The sequence below is a fragment of the Gopherus evgoodei genome, chromosome 1 (genome assembly GCF_007399415.2).
Source record: "Gopherus evgoodei ecotype Sinaloan lineage chromosome 1, rGopEvg1_v1.p, whole genome shotgun sequence".
In the NCBI taxonomy this organism is placed as follows: Eukaryota; Metazoa; Chordata; order Testudines; family Testudinidae; genus Gopherus; species Gopherus evgoodei.
The window spans coordinates 152,740,102-152,755,437 of NC_044322.1; the positions used below are offsets into that span (position 1 = coordinate 152,740,102).

A 15,336-nucleotide genomic window follows, 5' to 3' on the forward strand; every position below is an offset into this window, starting at 1 on the left:
CCAATCAGCACAGGGTAGAGAAATTCCCATAAAAAACTGTAGGAAGTTATTTGAATATGTGAAAGTCCCTGCTCTGGCTGCTTCTGCAGGCCTCATGGCAGGAGGGAAGGGAGATACCATCCAGGCTGTAGTTTCCCCAGAACATATGTGTGTGTGGGGGGGCTCTCCCCTCCACAGTTCTGGGTCCAAGAGTGGTGAGGGCTGGGGTGGCCCCAGCTGGACTCCACTTTACACCATCTTTCTAATGCAACAGTCTTTCCTTTGGCTGCTTCTGCAGCTGCTCTTATCTCAGGCCTCGTCTACACATAAAACTTCAGTCAATATAGCTACAGCACTCAGGGATGTGAAAAATCCGTACCCCTGAGTGCCCCAGCTATGTCTGGCTACCATTGCTTGGGTAGGTGGAGTTCCTACAGCAATGGTAAAACCCCCGTCACTGTAGTTCGTGTCTATGCTAGGGGGTTATAGGTATGCTGCTGTAGTAGTGCCCAGACTCTAGTAGACATAGGCTCAGCTTTCTGCGTGGAACAGAGACCATAGACTACGATCATTCCATGCCATGACTAGCCCCACCTTCTACACAGGAGATCAAAAGGAGGGCAGAAGTCATGTATCATTGAAGGTAAGTACATTCATGTTGTGCAACTTTACATAGGAAGGGAAACATATGGCCCTGACCATATATAGTATTTGGTACTACAGCTGTTGAGAGCTATATTTTTAAAACTCGAAATCTCTACAGTATTGGTATAAATCAGGATGAGTTACTCAGTTTAAAATAGGTCAACATCTCTGTTCCTCCCAAACTCTGCATGGAGCAGGAATGAGGAAATGAGGGTCAATGGGGGCTTTTGCTACATTTGTATCTCCTCCCTAACTTCTGTTCTGCTGGATGCCTGCTTGGTTTCCAATATGCTCTAATTTATGTTTGGCTGCAATGGCCCCTTAAGGGCTGTTCCACAACCAAGAACAGCTGCAGCTCAGTTGCACTCTGACCACTCACCCCTTCCTTGGCACACACCCCAAGGCTAGAAGTTATAAGGAGGGCTAATGCAGAGTGCGGGGAACCCACTTAGGAGAATTCTCTGGGAGCTGTTTCTGCTGGCTTACAGTCCCTTTAGACAGCTACAGCGGGCAAAGAACAGAGCCCGGCCCAGGAACCTGCTTGCCCCTGCAGTACCACCGTGCCTCTGCTAGAGTTGCCAACCCTCCAGGATTGTCCTAGGGTCTCGAGGAATTAAAGATTAGCCTTTAATTAAAGATTATATCACCTGATGAAGCCTCCAGGAATAGTTCCAAACCAGATTTGGCAACCCTTGTCTCTGCGGGCAGAGACACAAGGAAAAACACCAGGATTATCAACATGCCTGTTGGGAGCAGGAAAGGAGACAACAATGACCATCCTCCTTGTGACGTTATTGATATAATCTGGGACTATATAGAACATGGTTGCTACCAAAGTCCTGTAGTGGCAACAAATTTTATGTAAAGAGGGTCATATAAGGTGTCTAAGACCAGGTTATGGGTTGCTGGTTATAATTATGCTGTCTGTATGCATCTGTCATTTTGTAGTTAAAGTTCTGAATATTGGCTCTATACTGTCTGTACTTCAAACTTATGCTATGCTTCTGGGAGACATCCCAGACAAGTTGGTGTTAGCTCTGCCTCGCCTGCTTGGTGGCTCATTAAAGACCATCAGCTTTACAACTGACCCATTGAGAGGAGGCAGCTATGCCTTGTAACTCAGCAAAGGATGCAGGGACTTGCCCATGTGACTCCAGACTCCATTTTGCTGTAATTTTCCACAGTAAGGACAAAGAGGTTCTTACACCTGGAAAAAACTATAAAAGGCTGATGCCATCTTGTCTTCAATCCTGCTTCTTACCTCTGGATGAACTTGGCTACAAACTGAAGCTCTGAACAAAAGGACTGACTGACCCATCCCAGCGGGAGATATACTCCAGAGACTTGATTTGAATCTGCAGTTTACTCCATCACTGCTACAAGCCTGAACTAAGAACTTTGCTATTATTGTATGTAATTGATTCCATTTAACCAATTCTAGCTCTCATCTCTATCTTTTTATGAATAAACCTTTAGATTTTGGATTCTAAAGGATTGGCAACAGCCTGATTTGTGGGTAAGATCTGATTTGTATATTGACCTGGGTCTGGGGCTTGATTTTTGGGGACTGAGAGAATCTTTTTTCTTTTATTGGGGTGTTGGTTTTCATAACCATTCATCCCCAAGACGAGTGGCACTGGTGGTGATACTGTGAAATCAGAGTGTCTACAGGAATTGCTTCTGTGCCTTGTGGTTAGCCAGTGGGGTAAGACCAAAGTTCTCTTTATCTGGCTGGTTTGGTTTGCCTTAGAGGTGGAAAAACCCCAGTCTTGGGCTGTAACTGCCCTGTTTAAGCAATTGGTCCTGAATTGGCACTCTCAGTTGCATCCTGCCAGAACCGCATTGTCACACTCCTGCATTTGTGTTAGCCAGGCTGCAGGGTGGGATCAATCCAAGCCGCTCTGCTTCCTTCGCTGGTCCTGAGGCAGCGTTGATGGGGGCCAGCTAGGGGCTGCAGCCTTCCACTGGCTTCCCCCCTCGCCCACCCTCTGCTAAAGGTGCAGGGGGGGCCGCTCCGGCAGGTGATGCGCCCTGCCGCTTGACAGCCGCATCTGCAGCCAAGGACGACAGCAGGTTGGCGGGGCCAGGGCGAGACGGCCTCATGCTGGCGCAGATTCTCTCTGGGTGAGCAGCAGGCGGCGGCGGGGGGGTTTCTCTGAGCCATTTAAATCAAGGCTGGAGCCAGCCCTGGCAATCGGCTCGCGACGGAAGCAACGCTACGCTGCGGGGACGCACTTTTAATCAACCCCCTGCTCCGATTTCGGTGCAGCCGCCGCGGGCTGCTCGCCCAGCTCCTCCCAGGCCCAGTGCAGCCCGGCCCGGGCATGGAGAGCAAGCGCTGCTTCGCCAACCGCTTCGATGACTACGCGGGCAGCCTGCCGGCCGGGCAGCACCACGAGGCGGTGGTGCCCTGGGTGGCCGCCACCATCGAGCGCATCCTGCAGCAGGTGCCCCCGCTGGAGGGCGGCCTTGCGGGGGGCGGCCTGTACGGCGGGCTGGCCGGGGTGGCCTACATGCTGTACCACGCCGCGCGCTGCCCGCTCCTGGCCCCGGCCCGGGACACCTACCTGCGGGCGGCCCGGCGCCTCATCGACGCCTGCGTGCGCTACGAGGAGGAGTGGGGCGAGCCGGACGCCGACACGCGGGCCGCCTTCCTGCTCGGCGGGGCCGGGGTCTACGCGGTGGCCGCGCTCGTCTACCAAGCCCTAGGGCTGCCCGACTTCGGCCGGCTGCTGGGCCGGTTCCGGGAGCTGAGCCAGATCTGCGCCCCCGTCATCTTCCTGGAGTGCGGCTCCGACGAGCTCTTCGTGGGCCGGGCCGGCTACCTGTGCGCCGCCCTGGTGCTCAAGCAGAAGCTGGGCATGGAGGTAAAGGCAGCCGGGCCGCCGGCTCCCGCGCGTCGGGCTTAGCCGGGGCAGGGCAGGGCAGGGCAGGGCAGGGCGCTGGCGGGGGAGGCGGGGGGCTCGCACTAGCGCTGGGCTCTGGCTGTTGTTGGGCCGGGCCGGGGCCGGGTCCTCCTGGTCAGGGAACCCCCCGGTGTCAGGCTTGGTCCCTCCCCGAGAGAAGGTGCCTGTCAGCCTGCGCTACAGTCACTTCACTCAGCGTCCCTTGCAGGCAGGGACTGGAGCTACCCGCGGGTCCCTCTCCCACCGGGGCTGGGGCTCTCGATGGGAGTCCCTTGTTTCCCGTGGAGGATGCCAACGCCAATTGATTTTCATTGCATGGTTGCACCCAAGCCTCTGAATCTTTTCCAAAGTGAGGGCATGGGCTGTATCTCATGCGGCTTTGCCCTTTGTGTGCCTGGTTTAAAGGCAGCCTAGAATAAGGATGCAGCGTTCTGGAAAACTAAATGGAAAGCGAGACCGCTGAGGACCAAAGCAGGTAGAATATGGGCTTTCTCCTCATAAGGCAAATAAAGCTCACTGCCTTCACAGCGCAGGTCCTGATCATTTGTAGGGGAGGGGAATTTCTGGGTGTTGAATGAACTGCAGGAATTACTTTGGGCTTCTCAGGGATGGTGTGCATAATATGAAGCAGATATTAAAACAGTATGTTGATTGTTATGGAATAATAATAGTTAGGATAATTAGCAATGATGTACTTTGGATTGGCTGGGCCAGCTTTTCAAAAACACTCAGAATTGAAAAGGCTCAGCTGCTCCAACTGTGAGACTTTTCCAAAGAGCTCAGAATCCAATTTGCAAATGCTGGCAATTTATTTTGGTGCCAAAATGGGAGATGAGTTTTTTTTTTGTGTTTGTTTGTTTGTTTTGAAATTGTCAATGTCTTTGCCATTGACTTGAATAGAAATAGCATTTTACCTCATGGCAGATCCTCTGCTGGTGTAAAAGGTCATGACAATTTGGTGGGCTTTGGACTTTATTCTGACCACTGCTGAGCACACACAGCTGCCACTGAATAAATAATAATAATAATTCCCACTTGCAATAAAGCTTGTCAGAGAGTAGTCAGTGTTGTAGCTAAACAGATATTTGTTAAATTCTTTTTCCAGTCTGATTTTTGTTTTTTTGTTTTTCTTTTTCTATGAAGCACTCATTTGCAAGTTCTTATGCTCTGACTTTTTTCTCCTTGGAGAGGAAACAACTACTGCGAAATAAAATATAAACATGAGCAATTCTGCCTTATTCTATACCAATCACTGCAGTGGCAGTTCAAGGAAATTCATACAATGGAGGATTCAAGGGATATCAGCATAATTAAGCAGCCATTAAAGGCAACAAGAATGTTAAGCCAATTGAACTTTTTGGTTGAAAATTTTTACATTAAGAGACACTTACTGTAGTATACTGTACATGTTTAAATGTTATTTTTTGTTCTTGAACAGCTTATAAATCAACATTTAACAACAATAATATTGTACACTTCTATAGCATCTTCCATCTGAGGATTCCATATAGAGGGGCCAAAGCGTGTTTTGTATGCACAGCATAGTACTGGGTGCAGCACAGGGCAGTACCATTCTGAGGGAACCCAGGAGGGACTGTGCCTCAGAAAGGTACAAGCCATTCTGGAGTGTCAAGGTGCACAATGGGAATGTGCACGCTGCTAATACACATGCTTGTGATGGTATAGGGTTTCTTCTATCTTTGTGATGGGTCAGCTGTTCTGTACGGTGTGGAGCAATGAACGGGGCTCCTGCACTTATTGTTCCCTTTGATCTGACTTGTGCTCTTAGAGTGCAAGGAGGGAGCAGTCCCTATCCTCTCCTGAGTCTGTTGACTGCAATTGTGCTGGGCTCTTGCGTGGGGTAATGCAAGGAGATGAACAGCACTTGCTGAAAGTCCAAGCTCAGTCTGCCTGGTCCTATGGAGTGAAGCCTCACAAGAGCCCACTGAAGCATGTATACATTGTGGTCTCCATTTAACAGATGGGTCTAACAGAGATACTCACATGCTAAAAGCCATGGAGCGCGTGTGTGACAGAACTGGGAATAGAATCCAGATCTCACTGTCTGTGCTTTTACCACTAAACTGTGCTTCCTCCTACATTATAATTTTACTTATCCCAATACTGAGTCCTAATTTTTCACTAATGTTGAAAGGGGAAAAAAAGAAGTAAAATAACTAAAGCCAACCTTTAAAATAAGTAAAGTAACCTTAGCCTGCAGTGTATACCTATGCTGATATAATTTATGTCTGCTAATCAAAGTTTCCATCCTGCCAAAGAATATTTTAGCAAGGACATCCTAGGGCCAGCCAGATCCTGTAGTATTTTACAAATGAGGAAACTGAGGCACAGAGCAGTTACATGTCACTTGTTACCCAAGGTCACACAGTGAGTCAGTGGTATTCAGAAATAGAAACAATGTGTCCTTGCTCTAAACACTACAAAATAGTACCTCTGATAATTTGATTATGCGCAATCTCACTGTTGACTTGTTGCAGAATGTTTTCTTATTTCTCAAGTTTATTTTCTTGAGGCTGCAGAGTAAACATTGATACACAAAGTGAAATTCATCCCTTACATTGAATTGGGGCCATTGATCTCAATGCCATGTTGTTGCTCTTTCCAGGATTAAATTAAACTATCACTGGGAGTCTTAGAAATTGATCAGCCTTGGAGAAATGCTTTCTGGTTACATTTTTCAATGTATAGAGTTTTTCCCCTTTATCTTAGTACAAATTTAGCTTAGATACTGAGCCCTGATTCTGCTAAGCCTCACTTACACTCGCGGAGCCTTAAAATTCCAATTGGTTTGCAGAGGATTTGCTGCCTGCTCAACAAGGTGAATTCAATTGACTACCCTTGAGCTCATGAAAAGAAGAGACATTTCCTTGCTGCTGGTTAGGAGGTGTTTACGACTGTATGCAAATTGTCCCAGTGACTTCAGTGGAACTACTTGCTCAAGTAGGGATTGCTTACATGAGTGAGATTTTGCAGGATCTAGCCCTTGTTGTATGGTGATACTGTTCATTAGGAATAATAAGATACATATTCTCTTGGGTCTTTATTAGGTTCCATTAAATTGCAACTGAAGCTTCACACATAGAGGAAGGTGAAATATTGTCCTGATAGTGAATAGGTGTCATTTGTGCTCATTATATTTTTATAAAATACAGATGCTATAGGGTCCTTTATCCTTGGTATTTTCACTGTACCTAGGGAGGTTTTTTTCCAGTTATTTCTTCTTTTGAATACATCTTTTTTGTAATGCTTCCTGTCACAGTTCCTAAGGTAACTGCACCTCTACTTCTTCACAGTGCTTAATTTGCAATGAAAGAGTTACTGGGGCTCAAGCAATTTTTTTACATTCATAACTGATGCAGCAAGCGCAGAGGTGCTGGGGCTATGAACTGCCAAGCTTAGAGGTGCTGAGGCTCAGCCCTGGCACAAATTAAGCACTGCCCCTTCAAGGCTTGCCTATGGACTCCCCACTTAAATGATGACTGAAGGCCTGAGACCTTTCTCGGTATGGGAACTAGCGGTCCCTGGCTGCAGTTGCTCCTGCCATTCACCGTGTTTAGTTCAGCACTCACTGTCCTCTTCTTTCCCAGGGGCTACGCCAGGGTTAACCAACCAACTTTCATAAAGCAAAGTATTTTATTTCAAACAAAAGCACGCCAAAGAAAACATATCTTGAAAACAATAAACAGCTTATATGCAAGTGCCTTTCCAGGTGTCATTTTCCACATGAAAACCCTGGTAGGTTTCAAAGTCCTTCAAACCCCTTTTGTAAGGTCAGTCCTTCTTGGTCTCAGAGTCAGATAAGTATTTGCATAGAGAGAGGGTGACCCCATCTCTGTAACAGGCTGCCCATTTTGTACAAGTTTTAGTTCCAGGTCCCGGGCTCCACAGGGGCCCCCACGAGAATGGCTGAGGCTCCCTCCCCGGTCCCAGCCTGACCCCACCTCCTCCCCTTTCCCGGAGCCTCAGCACATCCAGGAGCGTCCCTGAACAGCGCTGCAGCGTGGCTCCGCTGGGGCCTGAGCTTCTTCCCGCTCAGAGACACGTGGTAAGAGGGCAGGGCTGTGAGCTCCAGTGGGGCCTGAGCTCCCTCCTGCTCGGCCGGAGCTCAGGAAACAGATAAATGCATGGAGGTTAAGTCCATTAGTGGTTATTAGCCAGGATGGGTAAGGAATGGTGTCCCTAGCCTCTGTTTGTCCGAGGGTGGAGATGGATGGCAGGAGAAACATCACTTGATCATTACCTGTTAGGTTCACTCCCTCTGGAGCACTTGTCATTGGCCATTGTCGGTAGACAGGCTACTGGGCTGCATTGACCTTTGGTCTGACCCAGTATGGCCGTTCTTATGTTCTAATCTAAATGAACCCAAAGTTATGGGGAAAGATATGAGTCAAGGAAGCCAGCAGAGTATCAGAAACCTGGAAAAATCTCTGACTGGATGGGCTCAGGCCTTTGGTCACAAGCTGAGGTGGTTCAAAAGTTTTGGACTTTTTTTTTTAAGCAGAATTTTTTTTTCTTAAAACAATCAAACCCAGCAAGCAGCAAATATTTGGCCAAACACTTCTGAAATCTCAAACCATATTCAGGTTTTGGCAGACACATTTCAGCTTTTCAATTAAAAAAACCACAACAAATTTTGAAGGAAAGCAGACATTGTCCATGATTTTTTTTCTGCTTTTTAAAAACCCCTAGTTTTTGATCCAAAAAATTTTGACAGAAAATATTTGTCCAACCCTTTTAATGAGCTTTAGTGCCTTTTAGCACTAGCTGATGCTGAGAACCAGTGGTACCTTGTAAAGAAGTTTTCTCAAAACTGGGCTTGTGCCGAGATGCGGAAGTTTTATTTTTCCCAGGGCTGCCCGCGGAGAAGGAGCAAGTGGGGCAGTTTGCCCTGAGCCCTGCAGGGGCCCCCACCAGAATATAGTATTGTATAGTATTGCAATTTTTTTTATGGAAGGGGCCCCCGAAATAGCTTTGCCCCAGGCGCGCTGAATCCTCTGGGCAGCCCTGCCTTTTGGTTGATGAATTTAGACTCTTAACATACATCCATTACATGTGACCTCTTAATTTCTTCCCCAGAGTCTAAAAGATTCTAAGTTAGTTTGACTTGAACTCCAAGGAGGGCCAAAAGAAGGGGTAGATTACACTATATTAGACTCTCTAAGCCGCACTCACACCCTTCCTCGTGTCTACGAACCCTTTCTGCAAACTCATCTCACTCTCTCCTTCTCACCTCCAAGCTCTTCATTCCCTCCTCACTTTCCCTGGTGCCCCTTCCCAAATTCCTCCAATCTCTTCTCCTTTTTCAAGTGTACTCTACTTTTTTCTTTTTTCCCTCTCTCCAAACCCTGTTTCTCATATCTCCTTCCAGAATCCTTCCATGCTAATAGTGTTTGTTCTCTCTCGCCTCAAAATTCCACTCCTCCAACTTCCCAAACACATCTGATTCTCTTAGGCCTGGTCTACACTAGAAACTTACATCTGTATAACTACACCTCTTAAGGGTGTGAAAAGGCCACTCCCCTGAAAGATGTAGCTATACTGACCTAACTCCCAGCATAGACAGTGCTAGGTCAATGGAAGAATTCTTCCGTCGACCTAGCTACTGCTTCTCGAGGCAGTGGATTACCTACGCCAATGGGAGAACCCCTCTCATTGACATAGGTACTGTCTGCGGTGAAGCACTACAGTGACGCAGCTACTGTAGCACTTTAAGTGTAGACATAGCCTTATCCTCCTTTCTCCAAATCTCCTAGTCTATTCCCTTCCTCCCTCAAATCTTCTCCTCTATGTTTATTAGTTGTAGTACACAAGAAATCAGCACATGAATTATTTGCAATAAAAGCGGCATTGTCACAGGGTGAAATGGGCTTTTAAGAGGAGTGAAGGTGCAGGATCCCACCTGTGATGAGTTTTGTCCCTTGGGATTTGACTGGGAAGGACCATGTGAACCACATTCAAGCCTGGGAGGAGGGTGTATTGAAGAGACAGGCTGTTGCTCACTTTGGGACAGATGAGACTTGTCTGGTAGCTCGCCTCAGTAGTTTAGGTAGCAGCCTGGTGGGAATGGAGTCTGTGAAGGGTTTTACCTGAGAAACTAAGAAGAGAAAACTACAAGGACAACAGACCCAGGCCCTGCTTCAGGGCTGTAGCCTCTGATACAAGAGGAGAGGAAAATCCCAGGGTTCTTCCCTCAGTGCACTTGGAAGGGCCAAAGGAACTAAAACTGTGGAGTCTTGAGGAGGGCTGCAAGACTTTTGTTTGGGTTGGACTGTAAGTTGTATGATGATAAACAAAGTGAGGAGACCTTTTTTTTTTTAATTTTCTTTCTGAGCACTAACCCTTGCATGTGATTGGTAGAAAGGGACAACTAGGGTTATGGAGACTGTACAACTATCTAACATTCTAACTGTGTAGGGTAAATGCAGGGAAGGGGGAAACAATGACAGTAACTGGAGACTAGGTGCTGCCAAGACACACTAACGTATATTTATACACACATACTCTTCTTTCTATTTTATTCATAAATTATTCTTCCTCTCCTTTGTGGTCCTGGGGGAAAAACACATTTTGCTTTGTCTCTGTGTGATTTGTTAATGTCTGTCTGTCTTGTCTGGCTGGAGCAGCATTTCCCTCCTGGTTCTGATTAATCCATTTTCCTCTTGTCTGCATTTCCTCACCATGCCTGGCATGGAGGTGCTTCATGCATTTTTCATTTGTTTTTTACTGTACCTCTCATTTTCTCCTTCATCAGTCTCTCGCCTCTGCTTCCTTCCCATTTATGATAATCTTTCTCATTCCCTGGTCAAGGTTTTCCTTTGCATTGCTCCAGTCCACTGTGGTGACTGTGCAGCAGACCTGCAAATTGAAATTGACCAAACTTTTTGGTAAGTTTCACTTGGCAAAAGGCAGTGTGTAAAAAAACAATGTTGCTGAGCAGCCATGCTAATGTTTTCTGTGGTTTGCTTCTTTTCCTTTGTGCTGTGTGTGCACCTTGTGCTGCAAAGTGAAAACCTACGAGCTTAATACATTTCACATGGCCGGCAAGGGGTACAGAAAATGGGACTGCTCACAAGTTCAGCAGTGCTCAAGTGCTTTTCTGGACTGGCGCCACTTTGCTGAGCATCACAACTGATAAGAAAATGGTAAATATTCTCTGAGAAACTGTGAAAGAAATATTGTCATGTGGTTTGCAACTTTGTGGAAAATATTCAGATGTGTGTGGGTTTTTTTAGTTTTTTACAAAAAATTTTCAAGTAACGGTTTTTGTTTTGTCAACAAGAGAAGAATTTTACCAAAAACAGATAATTTAGAATTAAATGGCAATTTTCCTTGTGGAAAAAGGGCCACTTTTAATAAAAAAGAAACGTTGATGGAAAACTTTTAAACAGATCTACTTGGCATGCTTTAGGACTGAGCCAATGGAGCAGATATTCAGGCCTGATCTGAAATTGTGATTTTTTTCCTATAGAGCACAGGCTTCAGAGGGCATTAAAACATTAATATGTAGGCGCTGGAATGTTTAGAAGAGTCATAATGGAAATGTCTTCAATGAATAGTTGTAGTTTGGCTCACATGGAGTGACTCAGAAAACACAAATGTCATCATCATGTTAATAAGTGGCTGGAAAAGCCATCTTCCTCCCAACTACAAACCTACTGGAGGTGGAGCAGAGAATTTAGCGCTACTAGGACAATTGGTACCATGCAATCAGAAGGCAGAGATGATAGCACTTTTGGATTCTGAGATGACAGGTCATCTGTAAATGCAGTGGGTTATTATGTATTAGTGCTGGTGGTGCTGTGGCTTGTTTTGGGGTTGGTTTGGGCTTGTTTGGTCCTGCCATGAGGGCAGGGGACTGGACTCGATGACCTCTCGAGGTCCCTTCCAGTCCTAGAGTCTATGAGTCTATGAGTCTGAGTCTATGGTACTTTTTTTTTCCTTGTAAAATATGAGAGGTTTATTTATGGAAACCTGAGTCAGACCTTCTGACACAGCAGTCTCATTTTCCCAAGGTGTACTTGGCTTCTGTGCCCCAACAACTGACAGTGAATTGCAAAAAGAGAAGAATTACAAGGCTTTCACCTTGTCTGGATGCAAGGTTCAAACATTTAACAAGGAGAAACCACCCTTCCAGTTTGTTTTCCTACTCTATATTAACTACGTTTTAAAAGGTGTCACCCACTCTTCTTCCTCAATTGAATCCCTGAGCCTAATTTTGTCCTTGAAGCATGGTAGTATCAAACCATAAATGATCTCTGAATTGTCTTTATTTGAGATTGACTTGAATTATATTTAGATTAATGGGCATAGTTGTAGGCAATAGCAACTGGCTCTTCTTGCCACAGGAGACTCTTTCTTGTTGCTCTGTTATGTTTCAGAATTATCTTTGTGTCAGTAGGAAAAGCTTAGCTATGGCATCAGGTCAAAATCTCTACTACGGTTTAGAGTGAAAGAGTAGCCTAAAATTCACATGATTTAGAGGACCGTATAACCTTCATCTGATCTTCCTTGTCTACACTATCAGCATTCTTTCCTAGCTTCGGATGGTATTTCTACTCAATTGCTTATTTGCATGGCACAAATTGCAAATCAGCAAGCAAAATTAAAATGGCATAGTGCCAATATGGAGTTCTCTTCTATTGTTTTTGCTTGGTGTTGCTGATACCACCTGAAAATGATTCACTTTCCTTTTGAATGAGTTTATTTTGTGGTTTACCTCATTTAACCAGATTGTTTTTGGGAGTATCCTCTTCCTCATCAGGGACTACTTAGACATACTGCTAGATGTCATTCTTTCCGTAAATATGTAAAGAATAATAGAACTGTGAATATAAAGCAGCATGACTTACATAGATACATAAATATTGCAAGACAAACTTTCACTTTTTGTTAACGGAATTGGTAACTGATGGAAAAGCAGTAGATGTACTCTATTTAGATTTGACACGGCAGCAAAAGCTTTATTAAAATCTAATCTTCCCTGAAAACTGAATCCAAGGTGATTTGGACGTGAGCATTGTCATGTGGATTGGAATCTGGCTGAAAGACCATATGCAAAAGTAATGATAAATGTAATATGTAAAGTTGAGGGATGATATCTAATGAGTTCCTGTAGATTGATGTTGGGTCTGGTCTTATTTGTCATCATATTAGTGATCAAGAAGAGGCAGTAAGCAGGATGAGACTTGCATTGGAGTCTAAGCTGAGACAAACAACAAATACCCATAAGGACAGAGGAAAAAGTACAATGAGATTGGAAGAGATTAAAAATAGAGATAAAATAAGATTCAATTTTGAAAAGTGCATACTGATTATATCTGGGGGAAAATACACACTCTGTGTTGCAGATTAAGGGCAAAACCTATGTCCAAGCAATGCTGGAAAAGCCCTTCTGAATACATATTGGAACCTCATTTGCCGGTGCCTTATACCTTGTGTAGTCACTTGCAGCTGTGCCAGGTAGGTATAAAAGTGTATCTACCGAAATGTACGCTCTGTTATACTAGTGCTGATGTTTCATAGGTGCTTTGCACTCAGTCTGGGTAGGAGTGAATAATTATAGTAGGTGCAAGGTTGTGGAGAATCAGGCCAATGGGCATGAGCTTTGCGGTGCAATATGGCATCAAGAAGGCCAATGCTATTTTGGGCTACATATAAAGATATGTCATGCAGTACAGAGATAATGATCACACTCTATATGACTCATAGGAACACCGACATTGCCATAATAGATTAGACTATTGGTCCTTCTAGTCCAGTATCCTTTCTCTGACAGTGTGGCCAGATGCTTCAGAGGAAGGTGCAAGAAACTCTGCAGAAGGCTGTCATAGGGTATGTCTGCACTACTCGCTGGATTGACGGGTAGCGATCGGTTTATCGGGGATCGATATATCGCATCTCATCTAGATGCGATATATCGATTCCCGAACGCACTCCTGTTGACTCCAGAACTCCACCAGAGTGAGCGGCAGTAGCGTAGTCAACAGGGGCAGCCGCGGCCATCAATCCCGCGCCGTGAGGACGGGTGGTAAGTCAAAATAAGATACTTTGACTTCAGCTATGCTATTCATGTAGCTGAAGTTGCATGTCTTACATCAACCCCGCCCCCTAGTGTAGACCAGGCCATAGAATGTATTACCCATAAGGAAAGCTTCTTCCTAACCCCCGTTACTTAGAGCATGTCTTCACTATGAAATTAGGTCGATTTTATAGAAGTCAGTCTTTAGCAACCAATTTTATACAGTCGATCATGTGTGTCCCCACTAAGTGCATTAGGTCGATGGAGTGCGTCCTCAATACTGTGGCTAGCATCGACTCACGGAGTGGTGAACTGTGGGTAGCTATCCCACAGTCCCCGCTGCCTATTGGAATTCTGGATTAAGCTCCCAATGCCTGATGGGGCAAAAACATTGTCGTGGGTGGTTTTGGGTACATGTCATCAGTCTCCCCTCCCTCCTTGAAAGCAATGGCAAACAATCGTTCTGCACCTTTTTTCTTGGGTTATCCGTGCAGATGCCATAGCATGGCAAGCATGGAGCCCGCTCAGCTGCACACTGCTTTTGTGAGCATTGTAAACACCTTGCGCATTATCCTGTGCTATATGCAGAGCCTGGCTAGGAGCCGCCAACACGAGGAAGATTTTGAGGAGGACATGGACACGGATGTTCCTGAAAGCACAGGATGTGGCAATTGGGATATCATGGCGGCATTGGGGCATGTTGATACAGTGGAATGCCAATTCTGGACCCGACAAACAAGCACAGACTGGTGAGACTGCATAGTGTTGCAGGTATGGGATGATTCCCAGTGGCTGCAAAAATTTCGCATGCATAAGGCCACTTTCATGGAACTTCGTGAGTTGCTTTCCCTGACCCTGAAGCACAGGAATACCAAGATGAGACCAGCCTTGACAGTTGAGAAGCAAGTGGCAATAGCCCTTTGGAAGCTTGCAACGCCTGACTGCTATTGGTCAATTGGGAATCAGTTCAGAGTGGGCAACTCTACCATGGGGGCTGATGTGATCCAAGTAGCCAAGATAATCGCTAACCTTCTGCTAATGAGGGTAGTGACTCTTGGAAATGTGCAGATCATAGTGGATGGCTTTGCTGCAATGGGGTTCCCTAACTGTGGTGGGCCAATAAACGGAATGCATATCCCTGTCTTGACACCTGCCCACCTTGCCAAACAGTACATAAACCACAAGGGGTACTTCTCAATGGTGTTGCAAGCACTTGTGGATCACAAGGGCCGTTTCACCAACATCAACAAAGTGCATGACTCTCACATCTTTCAGAACTCTGGGCTGTTCGAAAAGCTGCAAGGAGGGACTTTCTTCACAGACCAGAAAATTACCGTTGGGGATGTTGAAATGCCGATAGTTATCCTTGGGGACCCAGCCTACCCCTTGCTTCCATGGCTAATGAATCCATACACAGGCGGCCTGGACAGCAGTAAGGAGCAGTTCAGCCATAGGCTGAGCAAATGCAGAATGGTGGTAGAATGTGCATTTGGATGTTTAAAAGGGCACTGGTGCAGTTTGCTGAGTAGGTTAGACCTCAGCGAAAACAATATTCCCATTGTTATTGCTGCTTGCTGTGTGCTCCGTAATATCTGTGAAAGTAAGGGGGAGAAGTTTATGGCGGGGTGGGAAGTTGAGGCAAATCACCTGGTAGCTGATTGTGAACAGCCAGACACCAGGGACATTAGAAGAGCACACTGAGGCATGCTGCACATCAGAGAAGCTTTGAAAAACAGTTTTATGACTGACCAGCCTACAGTGTGACAG

General features: G+C 45.8%; 1 protein-coding gene and 1 long non-coding RNA gene across 2 annotated transcripts in view; one reads left to right on the forward strand and one right to left on the reverse strand.

The window, feature by feature from the left end:
- The first annotated feature begins 2,510 nt into the window (after window positions 1–2,510).
- LANCL3 (LanC like 3) overlaps window positions 2,511–15,336 on the forward strand; it is a 35,119-nt gene continuing 22,293 nt past the window's right edge. Inside the window, exon 1 of the mRNA XM_030575740.1 lies at window positions 2,511–3,491. Within this exon, the coding sequence (XP_030431600.1) occupies window positions 2,949–3,491 (543 nt within the window). The 5' untranslated portion in view covers window positions 2,511–2,948. The remainder of the gene's footprint in view (window positions 3,492–15,336) is intronic.
- The window catches only part of LOC115657666, a 39,858-nt gene continuing 34,613 nt past the window's right edge, over window positions 10,092–15,336 (reverse strand). Inside the window, exon 4 of the long non-coding RNA XR_004002029.1 lies at window positions 10,092–10,406. This is a non-coding gene — a long non-coding RNA (uncharacterized LOC115657666). The remainder of the gene's footprint in view (window positions 10,407–15,336) is intronic.